Genomic DNA, 15,016 nt, shown 5'->3' with positions numbered 1-15,016 from the left:
AAAAAAGCAGAGTGATAGCGAAACGGTGTATTCTATTGTTCGTTCAGGTATACTAATATTCAAAAGCCCAGCGTCCGGGCGCAATATTCCATGGCGGCCAAACATCCGTGCCACTCTAGCCAGTCCGCGGCGTAATAAAGTGCACGTCTTCTTGGCCACAGCTCCACTTCACGCGTAGGATTACCGCTATTGTCCATCACCTCCCTCACTGTGTAGTAATTTCCGCCGATGCGAATAACCCTGACCGCTTGGAACCCGCGCGACACGATCAGCCCCGGTCCCGCACGGAAGGGAAAGTCGGAAAATGCGATGTAGCGTAGCCCTGAGGGCATGCCACTTCCCAATTGCTGCGATGCAAGCTCAGTAAAGTCCCCCGTTAATTTCGCTTCATTAAAACGCACAGTCAGGAAAGGCCCAGGATCAGGCATCGTCCACGCCACGCCTTCCAGCTCGAGCGCTTCGACCGATCTGGGGACCAGCCACGGGGCCAGACCGGATGCGAGGTCCGCCGGGTACGTGATGGAGAGGCTCTTGAGCGCGACGAGCGTGGGGAGCATGCCCCACACTGCGGCGCCAAAGCCTACCTCGCGCTGCACGACGGGGTCCTCAGGCACGAGCAGCTCGACCGCGCGCATGTCCTTGCGGTCGCGCAGGAAGTCGGCGATGGCGGGGAAGAGGTCTGGGTCGGACGCGCGGTTGCCGTGCACGGCGGCCCGGACCGAGAAGGCGAAGTGGCGGAGGAAGGGCAGGGCGTCTGCATGGGCGCGGAAGGCGTGCGAGGGCCTGCACGCGTCGAGGAGACAGCGGAGGGCGAGGGACTCGAGCTGCCGGCCGTGGGTGAGGATATCGTCAAAGGCGGATGTATCTTGCGCGAAAAGGCCCGAGAAGGAGAGGTGGGTGAGATTACGGATGGCGAGCGCTTCGGAGGGGAAGGGCCAGAGGGACGTTTCAAGGGCGACCTTGCGTAGGCTATGGCGATTTCTGAACAGGAAATCGGAGGTAGAACGGCAGATAGTGGATGCGGACGAGAAGGCGGGGTTTGGGGTGTCCGTCGAGGCCAAGATGGGGTGCCGGCACGAATAAGAGAAGGACGATAGGTGGCCAAGCTTGAGGAAGGACAAATCAAGCGGGCCATCGTACGAGCTATACGAAATGTCAGGCTGGAGATCGCCATTCATACGCGCAAAACATACACGCACTCAATTGCCAGACAGTGAACACGAGCCGCCGCTGATTGGACGAGACGCAGCAGCGTGGTCAGGTTGTCATAACCCGCAGTTACCTCTATCTCTTGCAAATTCTGGAGATGGGAGAGTGCATTGGTTAGCATTCCTGAGGGTGAGACCGCGTCAGTCGTTGAAGAACTAGCACCAAAAGAAGTCATTCAGCTCACCTATCGCGAAGTCGAGCGGGCCGCTCCGCAGATCCCGCGCCGCGAATATCCTCAGCTTCTTCACGACAATCGCGAAGGCGGGGTCCGTGATTATTCTGGTGAGAATATCGGCGCTCCTCTCGGCGTCGCTCTTCCTAAACGGAGGATATCCTTGGCTGGGAACCAAGTCTTCCCGCGGGTCGTCCTGGCTAGAAAGGTGGATGTCGACGTCTCGGAACAGCAGCTGGCTGGCGACACGCGAGAGGACGTTTGGGACGAAAAGCAGATTCCTCAGCTCATGGCGAGGTAGAAAGAGAGCAATCTCCCTCCATATCTCAGTCGAGAACTGAGTCCTTCGCTCCGAGTGGCTCGTCGCTGGAGAGAGCAGCTGCACGTAGGCTCAGAAGTACAATCCCGGAAGACAGTATACCTTTACCTTCTCGACGGCGACGGAGCGCTGGTATAGCAAGGCCTTTGCCTCCGGGTTGTCGGGGTCAGCCTCAAGAGCTGCCTGCAGGTCTGTATGAAAGGCGTGGGTCTCCCAAGGAGATGTGACAATATATACGTGCTGTACCTTCCTGCGCGCTGATATGTCCGCCGGCAGCGAGCCTTGACCGCGCGCGCAAGATCCGCGCCTTGGCAATGTTCTCGGGAGAGAGGGAGGGGATCTGCAGACAAGCCTGTATGGCATTCTCGACGACCGTCTTTGGGCGGCTGGCCGCCCCAATCAGCAGGGCGCAAATCGTGCGTCAGTGATCATGACGTACCCTCCGGGTGGCAGACCGCGCAGGGCGTATAGCAGAAGGTCGGCCTTCTGGTTAGGCGTGAGATGGGACGCGACTTGCATGATACTCGCGTCGAGAATTTGTAGGTTGAAGACGTCCATGTTGTTGGCTGAAGATGAAAGTTGAAGGAGAGTGCTGGAATTGAGCTCATTAATGCTTCCAGCGAAGCACGCGCGCGCACGCGTTTGAGAGCCGTTCCGTTGGCAATGGATACCGCACCGGGGACGACGCCATCGGCTCTGGGGTCAGCGGCCCAGACCAGGCCCTGCACATCGTGAGTGGAGCGGCGACTGAACTTGGGAAGCAATGCGCTCGACTGAATATCCAGCCATTCGCGTAAGGGAAACCTTGGTTATTGTATTCAGCCAATAGCTACGTCAGAAACGCGCGCGGCTGCAATGCCTGCGGGACGATTGGGGGTGCGAGGCAAAGTGGCAGAGGCAAACCTGGGAAATTTTGAATGCGTGAAAACCCGGGGCTCCGCTCCTATTTGCGGCCCCTGAAGCCGGCGATTCGCAGATGTATCTCCGCTAGATAGAAGAGGACATTTGAGGAGCCGTACAGACAGGCTCTGGACCTGCAAGCGCCACTGCAGAATGCCGGCAAGGACGGGTCTTGCGGAAGCTGCTAGTCGCTGCCCGCGACAGAGAATATTCCAGAGAATAAAACGCGTGTTATCGCTTGCGCAATCGCATACAACACAACGGCATGATGTCCGCGGACAGGCGTGGTCGTCCATTCGAGTCGTGGTCGAGACCAAGTTGATGTTCGATGTGACGCCGCGCACGTGTTGATGCGCCGTCACGGCATGGCGTTTGTGGCGTTGAGTGCTTTACTTCTTCCTCTCATCAAAGACTCTGCTGCTTGCATATATTCTACTCAGACCAAGGACAGCCCATTTAGCGACCTCAAAGATGTCAAGCGCACTTCCCCCCTTATCCCTATCCATCCTTGGCGTCGAGCCGATAGACGAATTCATCCTCGAGATCGCGGACTTCATCCACCACACAATAATGACGCGTCCGAGCGACCACGATCTGGGTGCGTAAGTATCAGCTGCTCTGCTCTGCTTCAATCAGTGGCTGAACTTTGGGCTCAGGCGTCACAGGCAGCAGAATTGAGGTGGAAGCGAAGATAGGCGTAATCAAAGAGAGAGGGATGGACATGCGCTTGCGTTTGCCTGTGCTGGTCGAAACAGGTGCGCACACGCATCTCATACCTTCTTCCACCTTAGTTAACACTCTCAAAGTCTTAGACCCTGGGGCACTTGCCGTCCACTTCGAGTCCAACATGTCGATGGTACGCCCGAACGGCGCTATAGGTTTACTGCCTGTCCTCATGAGTCGCTTTCCAGAAACAACATCAGCACTTCAACCATCAGCTCAACAAATTGCATGCCTTGTCGAACGAGCCTGGACATCCCTCTTCACCCGTCGGCTACGCGCACCATTACCTCGTCGATTCGTTCTATGGCAATGACAGGTTCGTTCACCGACTTCTTACGCGTTAGCCTATCCCTCAATCGTCGACTCGTCCCGGGCTATCTCCTCCTTCTAACATTGCATCTTTTCAGGGACGCCAAAATACGCGTCACCCGAGACGAGAAAGCCGACAACAGAGTCGTCGAATGTGTGCGCAAGATCAAGCTCGCCAATCTTGAGATATACTGCCCGAAGTGGCCAGTGGACTGGCGTGTCACGGTCAGCCTTGAATGTCCAGGTAGGCCCTTGCTACATGCACTTTTTGTCATTGGTCAGAATCATCCTCCATCTCTCGCCGCAAGAATTGAAGGCGACAATCACGTTCTGCTAAAACTGCTTGTGTAACAACCATTGACCCGTCTCTCCAGTCCCTCTCCCCGACGAGCCCGCAGTTCACACCCGACGGAAGGACCGCCTAAGCTACAAGCACGAGGAGTTCTCTGTCGACCTTACACAAGTTCACGCTACCGAAGGCGGTGCAGTGAGTACTGTTCCTTTTCCTCCCCTCCTTGGCACCTTCCTCCCTCTCCACAGAAATTGCTTTCCTCCCTCTTCCCTCATACCTCCTACAACTTCCTCCTCCCATCCTCCCCCGAACCCATTTATTCTTCTCGGTCCTGACACCGTAACCCCTCCTCTTTTTGTATCTCTTCCTTACTATGTACACAACTCAACGCACCTTCCCAGACCAAACTCTGTCACGAGCTCGAGCTCGAAATCCTCCGGCCCGAACTCATCATGTCGCTCGCCGCCAAGCGCGGGGACCCGAAAGCGAGCGAGGTCGAGCGGAGCGGGTTCAACGAGCTCATACGGGTGTTCGTGAACAATGCGCGAATTTTGGTGAAGAACGCGTGTGAGCCTTGATAAGGAGGGCAGTTTTGGCAACTTAGCGCGATGTGGCATCTTCTGCCCTTGTAGACGACATTAGGGGATGCCATTAAAAGGTTCAACAGTATGAACTCCATAAGGAACATACTCACGGTAAACTTGAGGCTCATGAAGCGGGGTCCTCGTGGTAAGTTGTCTCGAGGTTGCCACCCTGCGATACGGTACCGCACACGATGCAAGCATGATGCTGCGGCCTTTATTGACTTTCAATTAATGGTTGAATGGAGGACGTATCGGCAAACACCGAAAGTCTTTTGTAGCTCAAACAGGCAATTGAGAACAAGGACGAATCAATCTTTGGAGTTGTGCTACATAACGCAGCCTTCCTTGGTTTCGACACTCACTCAGCCGCGCTTCTTCAACTTTCGGCGCTCGCGAGTCATAGTGGTAAGTAGAACCTGGGAAGACCAGTTGTGGGTCCACCACGTGCCTGTCCAGGCTCAGGGTCCGGCGCAGCAATTCAATTTCTCTTGTCTCGGCATTCCCTTTGGATGGAACCCAGCTCTGGCAGCAGTCTCGCATCTCAGTACGCCCTCCACCATGTCCCAACGTGTGTCCATATCCACAGAACCGCGCGATGAGGAGGAGGCGCCGGGCTTCGATCAGCCGCGGAGGGGGCGCGGCGACCTCCCGCCCCTCGACACCTCCGATACTCAGTCAAGCAGCTCGAGTCCCCCTGCGTCCCCCGGCTTTGAACCCTCGGACTCGACCGCCGCGCTCATCCTTGTGCACGACGACGAGGAAGAACGGGACACAGGCTTCGATTTCGCGTACGATTCGTCAGGGGAAGACGACGAGGAGGACGACGATGGGGTCCCCCAGGGTCAGCCCGCCGTCTCGCCGTTCATGACGTTCGTGTACCTGCTGTCCCCCGGGCTCAAGCTTGGCGCGCTGCTGCTGCCGGCGACGGCGGGCACGACGCTCAGCAGGCGCGTCACCTCCGTCGTCGCCTGCGCCGCGCTCTCCATGATCGCGCGGCATGTGTGGTACATGCTCACGCGCTACTACTGGAAGGGCGCGAAGGGGGACATCGGCAGGCTCATCATCCACGCGTTCACCAGCACGCGCGGCTCGACGCTCGCGCGGCGGCGATATAGAAGGATCGAGAGCGTGCTCAGGATATGCAGGTGGACCGTGGGCGTGCTCATGGCGGGCGTCTATGTGCGAGGTGAGTGAGACCTGGCTATAGACCTTGGGGTAATGCTCACGATCGTCTAGAATCCGCCACATGCCTGCTCCGCACCATCGCCATCCACCCCATCCTTATCAATGTGCTACTCACATGCGCCGTCGTCCCCTTCGTCATGTATCCTGCGAACGTCGCGAGCAAGACTGTCAAGTCGACAACCGTGCTTTCCATCTTCAGCTACATCGTCTGGTTCTCCCTCCAGTGCTACACCTTCACTCACTCGACCGGTCCTGTGGAGCCACAACAACTTGGCGTCCTATACAACCCCCTATCTATCCCACTCCTTGCCTACGCAACCACGCCTGGCCCCCTGCTCTCCCTCTACGCCTCGCTCAAGGTCAAACCACGGCATCATGTGCACTTTCGCCTTCCTACTTCCGCCTCGACCACTTCCGACGCCGGAATCAGCACGAAGAAGCCGCGCTTCCACTTCCAGTGGAGCTCGTTCAAAGTGCTATCTGCGTTGGCGATGCTATTCTCGCTCGGTCTCACCCTACCTATCGCTATGCTGGTTGCCGGAGTCGAGCGTAAAGCCGCCCGTATGACATTTTCGCCCGATCCTGTCATCGCGCTTACCGGCGCACTGTCCCTTTATTTCGGCATCCCCCTCATTCTCACCTCTATCCCCACGCTTGCCTTCCCTACGCCAGCGTCCCTCCGCCGCGCGCTACCGCCGGCATCCGTTGTCTCGCGCGTGCTCACCGTTCTCGCTATCGCCCTTGTCGCGCTGGTCCCCCTGCGCTGGCCGCTCAACGACGCACTCCTGGTGCTCGTTGCGCTGCCGATGTACTTCCTCCCCGCCATCCTGCACATCACGACGCACTTCATCAAGCGCCCAATGGCCATCGTCGCGCCGCAGACGCCGCGTGCGCTGCCAGGGTCTACGGACGGCGCGCATTCGCCACTGACGCCCGACGAGTCGGCGCTGTTGCAGCGGAAGGAACACGCGCTGCAGCTAAAGCTGCTGAAGCGGCGTCTGGTGTGGGATGTCCTGGTTTGCGGTGTACTGGTACCTGCGAGCCTCGGTGGACTAGCATGGGTGGTGTACGCGATCGTCGAGTCATTCAGGTGACCCTCGTCGTAGCCAGAAAAGAAAGATGGGTGCTAGCAGATTCGTTTCTTTTTTCCCGTCCCTTGCTACCCCCAGGGGCTGACATCTTGGACAGTTTTTGTTTTTGTATCCGATTCGTCTCTTGTAGCGCGACTATAGGTTGTATCGGGCTCTATGCCCTACCCTTGGACCCGGTGTCCTGTCTACACGCTATCTGCCTCTCATCCGCGTTCCGATTGTGCTCCGCTTGCATCCTTTGTGATCCGTACCCTCGTACGCTCCTTCGCTGCTGCAGCCTCCAGGGACTTCTAGCGACGCTCCTTAGAATACCTTCGACTTCGCTGTTCAATTGTACATTATTTCGGTATATAGGTATATAGTCCTGTAAACACAACAAAGCAAAAAAGCCATCCTCACAAGTCGCTGGCAAAGGTCGAACTCGAAACGAACAAATTCCCGCTACCATTTATGGTAGTGGGTTTTGGGGACGGAACGCAAAACCGCTCTTAGCCGAGACTGACGGATTTTGAGGACTGTCACGTGAACTGCACATGTCCAGGCCTGCGGAGGTCTCGACCACTTGGCAATCGGCTACCTGCCTGCCCTCACATCCTCAACGACCAAATTGCTAGCGTCGCCCGAAGAACTCCTACGACCTACTGCGGCGTCTGTCTAGCAACAGGCTAGGGTCCCGCAAAATTATACGAACGCCGCGCTTCGTCGACACCTTGGCGCTCTCAGACTAAAGGCACTAAATTGAGGACTACAGTCGGCACATGTCGTGAGCTCCGAAGCTGCGCCGCCCTATTGCTCTCGGACGGTCGCTAGACAGAAGCCCTAACATCCGGCGCTGAACGGCGCTTGAAGCCTTGAGTAGCACGACGAAGGTCGGCAGCTGGGTCGGACATATTCCGTCAAGGTGCGTAGCCGTGCAAATGTTCTGCTAGTTGCGGGTGCAATTGCCGTCTGAGATCATGGCGACGACGAGAAGTGGCGACAACGAGGAGGAAGGGAAGGCTCTCGTTGCGGTCGGGGGGCTTGGACTATTGGTGTCGTCGTTCTTCGCTGCTGCCGGCGCATAGGTCCGCGTACTACAGCATGCTTCCTCAATGGCACTATGCCTCACGCGGTGCTCCCAGTGGGAGCTTGTCCAAAGCCCAGCGACTTGATGCCCACTCTCCATCCTCTGGTCCCGCCAAAGACGATACCAATGCGACCTACACGCCGCGGCTCACCAACGACGACCTGTCTGCAATCCGCTCGAGGTATCTCGATGTCGACCACAAGAAGCGCGAAATTCGCAAGATGATCGACCGCAAGTTTTTGTTCGACCGATCTGCGCCAGGAGACGCTGTAGTGGATGCTATCCCTTCATGCCTGCTGCTGCTGCCGACGGTCAAATGGGCGGCTCTCTCATGTTTGGGCGCGGTCATGTTGCTGGTATGAGCACGTCGCGGGGAAAAACCCCGCGGATCGCCTTTTACTTGCTTGGACTTGCTAAGTCGACTTTTTCGGACACTGAGTAAAGTAAAAGGAGATCCCTGCTGGGTCCCAGTGAAAACAGGTTATGTCGAGGTCAAACTTGAGATGATGAGATCGGATGATCCCACGGAAACCGTTGTCATCCTCGAAAAAGCGACCTTCATCTTATTTAGTTCGAATGGGATATGTCACCATCAGACGAGATCGATCTCTTGCGAATATAATGGGCCTCGTAACATGACAGTTATGGTTCACTGGCATCCGATTATAAAATGCTGGTATACAAGGGTATCGTAGCTTATAAGATGAAGTAAGACGACGCACAACTGCACGCAACGCCAATGGAGTGCCCTGCCTACGCCTAACTTGTCAGCCAGACATACAAAATCCCGACGACGTGCTCGCGCGTGCAGGTCATGTTGAGGAAGCCAAAGCACCGCCTGACTTTTGGGAAGTTGCAGCCTGAGTGTCGCATCAGTACGACAACGTCAGCGCGATGAATGGTACCCACCTGCGCGAGACTTTTGTTTGCTCGTCTTGCCTTCTCCTCCCACTCCTGCGAGCGGAAGTGAGCCTCGCACAACAAAACACAACACAGGATAGCAACATACGATTTTGCCTTGTGGGGAGAGAGAGTTCCAGTCTGCTTTGACGGCGGCTGTCATCTCCGTGCCACCTCGAATGCGACCCGTATGTTCTTGCTCGAAAGCCTTGCGGAACAGGCGGCTATGTGAACGATGAGGCGATGAGGATACGCGCGCGATGGGGGACTTACTAAGCTGTGACTTTGCTGCTCTTTGCAATGGGCTTCTGACCCGTGCGTGCGGACACGCTGCCGCTTTGCGATGGGTCGAAAGGAACATCACTCTTGCTGGACAAACGGGCTGATGTCGGGGATGGCTCGGCAGTTGCATCCGTGGGCGTGGGGATAGAGGGTGGCTCCGAGGGGGATCCTGTCGAGGGCGCGGTCACTGGCCGCATGGGTACCGCGCTTTCGGGTAGAGCAGCAGAGGCAGGACTGATGATAGACGGGGTGGGCGTAGGATAGACGAATGGAGGGAGCTTGACGGAAGGGGCCGGGTGTTCGCGGAAAGCAGACGGCGGAACATCAATGTCTTGAAGTGCATTGCTGGCGACACTCTGGGGAGCCGTGTCACTCGCCTTCCCGCCTGATATGTGTGGGGTCTCCCTCGCAATCATCAGCTAGGTGATATGAACATGGCAGCAAAACGCACCTCTTCGCTCTCAAGCGTCTGGCCGTCCGTGCTGCTACTGCTTGTATTCCAGTCCGGTGGTTGATCGGTATCAGGTGCGTCGTGAAGCTCAGGTAGAGAGGTGGGGAGTGGGGGAGTAGAGGTAGTAGGCGCTAGCGAGGGGTCCGAGGAGACGGAGGGAGACGTCCGAGTGCTTGATGGGATGGTGGCCTGGGAAGAGACGGTCGGCGAGTTGATCACCGCAGTGGATGTGACGCTCGTCACAGTTGAGAGCGGCGAGGACGCTTGGATCTTCTTCCGTCGGTTGAGCACAGACACGATCTGTCTGTGTTAGTCAATTCACGACTGACGAATGACCGTACAACGCACTGGTGTCTTCAACTTCTTGACCTGACCTTCCCCCTTCACCAGCTCTTCGCCCGCGCTGCGCTTCGAGCGCTGCTGCCCAACGACAGATCCTGCGTTGATCTCCTCCTTCACGTCGGTACTTGTCGTCTCCGCGCTGTCCTCCGTCTTGAAGAACTGGCTCTCGTGCTGCGCCTTGTGCGTCCTGGCGAATGCCGGATAGATCATGGTCGCCAGCTTATGTGCCTTGTAATGACCGTCGCATAACCGAAGCTCCGGGTACGCGTGTTCTAAGGTGGCAAGAACGTACTGATGGACAGCGATACTCGCCTTACCCCAGGTCTTCGGGAGAAGTCCAGGTACTTCCAGCAAGCCATGCCAAATTGTGTACAAGGTCGCGCACATCTTCGCTCGCATCTTCGTGTCCACTTCGTTGACCGGCTGTCCATCCTCTGTCTCGAGGAAGTGGTATGGCAGGTCTGGGTCGGATTTGTTGTTCAACTTCAGTGCGTCCTCCTTCGCCTTAAGATACGGGCCAAATAGCTGGGCGTGCCAGAATTGTACCTTCGGGTAGTTCTCTTGCAGTAGCATGACGAAGGGAGGAGGGTTGCGGACTGCGGCCAGTGCTGCTTCTGCTACCGTGGATGGAGTTGGAGTGTAAGGCTGACTTTCAGGAGCGCTGGGGAGACTCTGGCCCGTGGGTGGGAGACGCCGGAGTAGCGCGTCATACGCTTGTCTGCATTTGTGCTTGTAAGTCAGGTCTCACGTCGCCCAAGCTCTATCTCACTTTATTCCTTGGTTCTCCCCTAGTAGCCGATAGTTTTGCTGCATCAACAATGTGTTCTGCTGCTCCAGCTCTCGCAAGCGACCCGTTGCCGTCGGATTCGTGAGGCCTTGGAAGTCGTATGCCATTGGCGAGGCTGTCCGGAAGCTTGGGGAAGGCGAGGGCGCCTGCATTCTACCAAAGATCATCCCTTCTATACCTGGAGAGGGAGTAGACGTACTACCGCCCCAGTGGCTTTGTTCTATGTCAGCCAGCGATGCTCTCGACATATTACTACCTGACTGCAACCCCAACAGTCCCGTCGAAGAGCTGGACTGCAGGGACTCGTCGAGACCTATGTTCCCGAAGCCTTCTGTGTCCATAACCTGCTTGCAGTTGTTGTTAGAAGACCTATCGTTATGGCAGAGCCCCAGATGCAGTCGCGACGCGGATTGTGTGGCTCTGTTTGGCAAGCCCATTTTGAGGGTAAGACTGCCTTTTCGCCCTCTGGCTGAGCACACCATATACTCTTGATAGAAAGGAAAACTCCCATAACATCTGCTACCGAGAATTGGAACTGCAGTCGTTCAATGAACCTTCCAGTCAGTCGACAGGATCAACTGGACCCCGTTGGACCTACATGATCACGTGACCGGGAGAAATAACGGCGAGTCGTTGTTTCCAAGTTATCACTCCCCCTCACTAGGACCTTGCCTGCCAGTAATGTGCTAGGAGACTCGTTACTACACCCAAACAACTTAGAGCCACTTGATCGTGGTCTTCCTGTTTCTCTGACCGCATGAGCAATGTGGGCTGCGGCATCTGCCGAGCTCAACCGTTGGAACTGCTTACATAAGTTCCAACGGTTGAAGCCTGCGCGCGTTGACTGCATCAAGATATGTTGTCCTTTGATTATTCATATATTCTGCTTGTGGAGGATCATGAAGGTCACTTATAGGTATATGTAGACAAGGAGACTCATAAGGAAGGTGATCTCAGCCCCGGCTACAGGGGTAAAGAACAAGATGTAAATTAATCTAATTCATTGTCGGAACCGTCATCGGGGGCCTCGTAGTTATAGCCTATCCTGCTCAACATGCCCAACCCTGGTCTCTCTACCAAGTAGTAGCGATTTAGGGCAGAGTCATCTTTAAAGAAAAGGGGATAGCGCGGATCCGGGGCAAGAAGAACCACAGAAGCTATGCTCCGCGCGTCGACAACATGCACATCAACATCCCGATGGTGCTGCATGGTGACATACATCTTGGAAGAGAGCCTATAAATCGCCTCGTGTGGCGGACCGTATAGCGAAACAACTGCAACTGGGTGTGTAATGTTGTTGACGGAAATGAGGGTGTAGTAGTGCACCTCCCCAAAGCGCTGTCCGGACGCCGTGTTGATCTGCAAGTAACGTAAGTGAGCGTGCGCATGAGGGGATGCTAGCTGAGCTCAAATGTACCTTAACGTTGCGAGACATCCGCACTTTGAGGCCCATCTTTTCCTCCTTCCAGCGCGAGCGAGCAGTCTGTCCATTCGGAAGTCGCAGACGAGCCCATCGACGAACCTTTGGTACTGTCGTCTGGATACTGGCCAGCTCATCCTCCAAAGCGCCGTGTGCCTCGAGATATGCATAGAGGGCACGCCCTTCAGCAGAAGTTGTTGGCCGCGTGATCTTGTCTCGACGCGGGAGGAGAGCATACCCGTCCCCTAGCACTCTCGCGCTCGCTGGGAACTCTGCAGCGGTTGGGGGCTCGATTTCGGGTACAAGCGCCTTGAGGGCATTGATCTGACAGCGTCGGACAGCGCGCTCACTGAGGTTCGCATAGGGATTCGAGTGCTGCTTGATCTCCTCACCGAGATTGCCGATAGTCCGTTCCATAGTATACTGCGAGTATATCATGCCTGGCCCAAGGCGCTCCGTCTCTCCAGGCATATGCGAGGGGGCATGCACGCTCGCGCGCACAAAGTGAAGGCGGTCAGCCCGTCGCTGGACATATAGCTCCTCGAATCCGTTGGAAGCCGCCGTCATTAGCTCGTCCGATTCTGCAAGCTCCTCCGGCGTGATGTTCTCCTCGATGAGGATACGCACAGCACGGGCAAGCTTGCAGAACTGGACATAGTACGCTTCTGGGAGCAATCCAAAGAGCAAGCAGGGGCAGTGACCGTAGAAGTAGAGGAGAAACTCCCAAGCCTTATAGCCACTGGAAATCTTCTCAGCAGGATTGCGAGACGGACGGTCGAAGGAGCCTGGAGTGAATGGTATAGCATCGCCCACATGCTTGCCATGGACTTTCCAGTGTGCGGGATCCTTCAGCACAGCGAAAGGCCACGTTCTTTTGTCATCAGTTCGAGTATCGCAGTCCATGGTCGCACGCCAGAGCGATATGTAGAGGTCGGGGATATTGAGGGTGGGCAGGTGCATAGCATCGCCTCCAAACATCGCGGGAATGCCAAGGATACGCTTCGGGGGCAGGCCACTGAAGATCGACGGTTTGACAATGCCGGTCTCCAGTCGATTCTTCTCGTAGCGGGACATATTCGGGGAGTTGACGACGGTGACAAGATTCGCGCTGTACCGCGCTGCTGCCCGAGACGAGTCATGACTAGCCAGCAGATCGACAAGGTCTACATCATCGTGGTCACATCCAGTAACCTGATAGTTGTGTGGACGGAGACGCGCGGGATAGTAGTGAGGACCGCCCAGTTTGTGCCGACCGACAATGGGGCAGTAAAAGCGACAGTGTATGCGCCCGTGATGACCAACAAACCCATCCAGATAGGCCATAGCAGGCCCATCCGCGGTTACGAGGTGGAGGAAGGGACGATCGGTAACAGTGCGCTGAGTAGCTGCATCCCACACCGTCAGACCCTCCTTCTGGATAGCCGCAACATGGTGCAGGCCGGTAAAGAGGAAGCTATCGGCATTGCGTATCTTGTTCGGGCCTGGTATGGTGCCCCCAATGGCGACGAAGCGCTTCTTGTAGCGCACATCGACGTCGTAGTTCATGAAGAGCCAGATATAGATCCAGCAGTCGGAAGTCTTGTTGCGATACAGCATAGCGCCATCCATAGACAGGACAACGACGCTATCATCAGGAGAGATGCGCCCGTCATCTACCGCCTCGAGATAGGCAGCGCCATCGATATAATCACGGTAGGGTGAGGTTCTCACCCCCTCGTTCGCGTTTAGCTCTTCCAAGACCGCTTCCGTGCAACGCTGCCGGTACCGCATGAGATGCGACGTCTCGGGCCCTCGACGCTGCGCCTGTATCTGGGGGCCGAGCAGAAGGGTGGTGAATTGTTTTCGAGGATGCTTTGTGCGAGATCCTGGACCTGATTGAGGGCACGGTTCGTACCGGGACTCGCCACAGTAGGGGCATGCATCCAATTCGCGATAGGCACCGGTGTACCCAATGCAGGAATTGTCGCACATGTCGCGCTTGACCTCCACGATACCGCTCAGTTCGCGCACGAGTTTTTTGACCTATCACGAATCAGAATGGAGACCAGTGACCGCACAGTCGAAGTGGCTCACCGCATAAAAGGAAAGGACACTCCCCTCAGGGTGACGTCGAAGGTAGGCTGCTCGGGAGTTGTTGTACTCGTCCTTGGACGCGTTGGTCAGGGCGAAGAATAGTTCCAGCGAATAGCGGGTGTCTGGATCATCGACCTCTGCAACAGCGAGTGGCGGGTTCCGGATCTGGTTGATGACGTCCGCAGGCAGCGGCTCAATGGTACTGTCCAGTGCCGCTTCCTTGAGCAGCTCAATGAAGCGGAGAGATACTTGGATATCGTGCAGGACGGGGTTGAACCGAGGCGCCTGAGTCTCCACATCCTGAAGTCCTTCGGGCACAGCAGACGCGCGTGCGTCTTCTCTCTCTGAATTCGTACGCTCGTAGTCCTCCTCGTTCAAGGGATCGACATCTGTTGCGCATCAGCAAGCTCATCATGTGAAGTAATGTCAGCATTACCTTCGGGACGTGGAGTACCTGGCGGGGGCACCTCATATTCTTCGAGGTCAAGGGGCTGCTATAAGTCAAATTAGTATGCCGTGCTATCATGCTATACCTAAAACTCACCTGAGGGTTGCTGATCTCATCTTCAGAGGGATCTCTATGTGATTGCAGGCGCGCCCGCTTGTCCTGAGGATGCGCATGAGGTGGAGTTGGCTCGCGTTGTGGCTGGCGCTTGCGCGTGTTGGCGGCTGAGCCTACGTCGAGCAAATCCAGAGTCGAGGGATTGACACGATCGGAGGCCGCGGTGTCTGTCGTAAGCTGGACTAGCCGCCTGTTAGGCTCGCTTGTCGAAGCCAATAACTGACGGTTTTGATAGTCCCGTTCTTCCCGGGCATGCTTTTGTACCGTCTTGGGCGCTTTCAGACGTCCCCCGCCACCCGGACCACCACATCGACGAGAGCAGAAGCACAATATCTCATTCGCCATGACA

General features: G+C 56.3%; 6 protein-coding genes across 6 annotated transcripts; 3 read left to right on the top strand and 3 right to left on the bottom strand.

The window, feature by feature from the left end:
• Positions 1-59: 59 nt before the first annotated feature.
• SCHCODRAFT_02491309 (uncharacterized protein) lies at positions 60-2,258 on the bottom strand (the record flags this gene model as incomplete). Its single annotated transcript, XM_003033921.2, has 7 exons — positions 60-347; positions 402-1,143; positions 1,200-1,332; positions 1,394-1,760; positions 1,809-1,891; positions 1,947-2,086; positions 2,140-2,258. 7 exons carry the CDS (start codon positions 2,256-2,258, stop codon positions 60-62), a joined length of 1,872 nt encoding a protein of 623 aa, XP_003033967.1.
• A 676-nt stretch (positions 2,259-2,934) lies between these two features.
• Positions 2,935-4,613, top strand: SCHCODRAFT_02616059 (mRNA triphosphatase CET1). The gene is made up of 7 exons (XM_050344737.1): positions 2,935-3,202; positions 3,257-3,355; positions 3,407-3,456; positions 3,512-3,639; positions 3,731-3,876; positions 4,007-4,119; positions 4,326-4,613. Exons 2-7 carry the CDS (start codon positions 3,316-3,318, stop codon positions 4,500-4,502), a joined length of 654 nt encoding a protein of 217 aa, XP_050201783.1. The 5' UTR covers positions 2,935-3,202; positions 3,257-3,315; the 3' UTR covers positions 4,503-4,613.
• A 218-nt stretch (positions 4,614-4,831) lies between these two features.
• SCHCODRAFT_02570023 (uncharacterized protein) lies at positions 4,832-7,201 on the top strand. The gene is made up of 2 exons (XM_050343826.1): positions 4,832-5,694; positions 5,745-7,201. The coding sequence occupies exons 1-2, from the start codon at positions 5,067-5,069 to the stop codon at positions 6,785-6,787; spliced, it is 1,671 nt and encodes a 556-aa protein (XP_050201782.1). The 5' UTR covers positions 4,832-5,066; the 3' UTR covers positions 6,788-7,201.
• Positions 7,202-7,864: 663 nt separating this feature from the next.
• On the top strand, positions 7,865-8,212 carry SCHCODRAFT_02491655 (uncharacterized protein; the record flags this gene model as incomplete). Its single annotated transcript, XM_003034510.2, has 1 exon — positions 7,865-8,212. One exon carries the CDS (start codon positions 7,865-7,867, stop codon positions 8,210-8,212), a length of 348 nt encoding a protein of 115 aa, XP_003034556.1.
• A 1,558-nt stretch (positions 8,213-9,770) lies between these two features.
• On the bottom strand, positions 9,771-10,872 carry SCHCODRAFT_01038257 (uncharacterized protein). Its single transcript, XM_003033920.1, has 3 exons — positions 10,618-10,872; positions 10,148-10,557; positions 9,771-10,086 (listed from the first exon to the last, which is right to left on the bottom strand). Exons 1-3 carry the CDS (start codon positions 10,858-10,860, stop codon positions 10,032-10,034), a joined length of 708 nt encoding a protein of 235 aa, XP_003033966.1. The 5' UTR covers positions 10,861-10,872; the 3' UTR covers positions 9,771-10,031.
• Positions 10,873-11,602: 730 nt separating this feature from the next.
• SCHCODRAFT_01200310 (uncharacterized protein) lies at positions 11,603-14,921 on the bottom strand (the record flags this gene model as incomplete). Its single annotated transcript, XM_003033919.2, has 6 exons — positions 11,603-11,971; positions 12,030-14,054; positions 14,106-14,494; positions 14,542-14,599; positions 14,650-14,844; positions 14,892-14,921. The coding sequence occupies 6 exons, from the start codon at positions 14,919-14,921 to the stop codon at positions 11,603-11,605; spliced, it is 3,066 nt and encodes a 1,021-aa protein (XP_003033965.2).
• Between the last annotated feature and the right edge of the window lie 95 nt (positions 14,922-15,016).

The sequence above is a fragment of the Schizophyllum commune genome (genome assembly GCF_000143185.2).
Source record: "Schizophyllum commune H4-8 unplaced genomic scaffold SCHCOscaffold_3, whole genome shotgun sequence".
NCBI classification, from domain to species: Eukaryota; Fungi; Basidiomycota; class Agaricomycetes; order Agaricales; family Schizophyllaceae; genus Schizophyllum; species Schizophyllum commune.
This window is presented reverse-complemented; position numbering and strand designations above follow the sequence as displayed.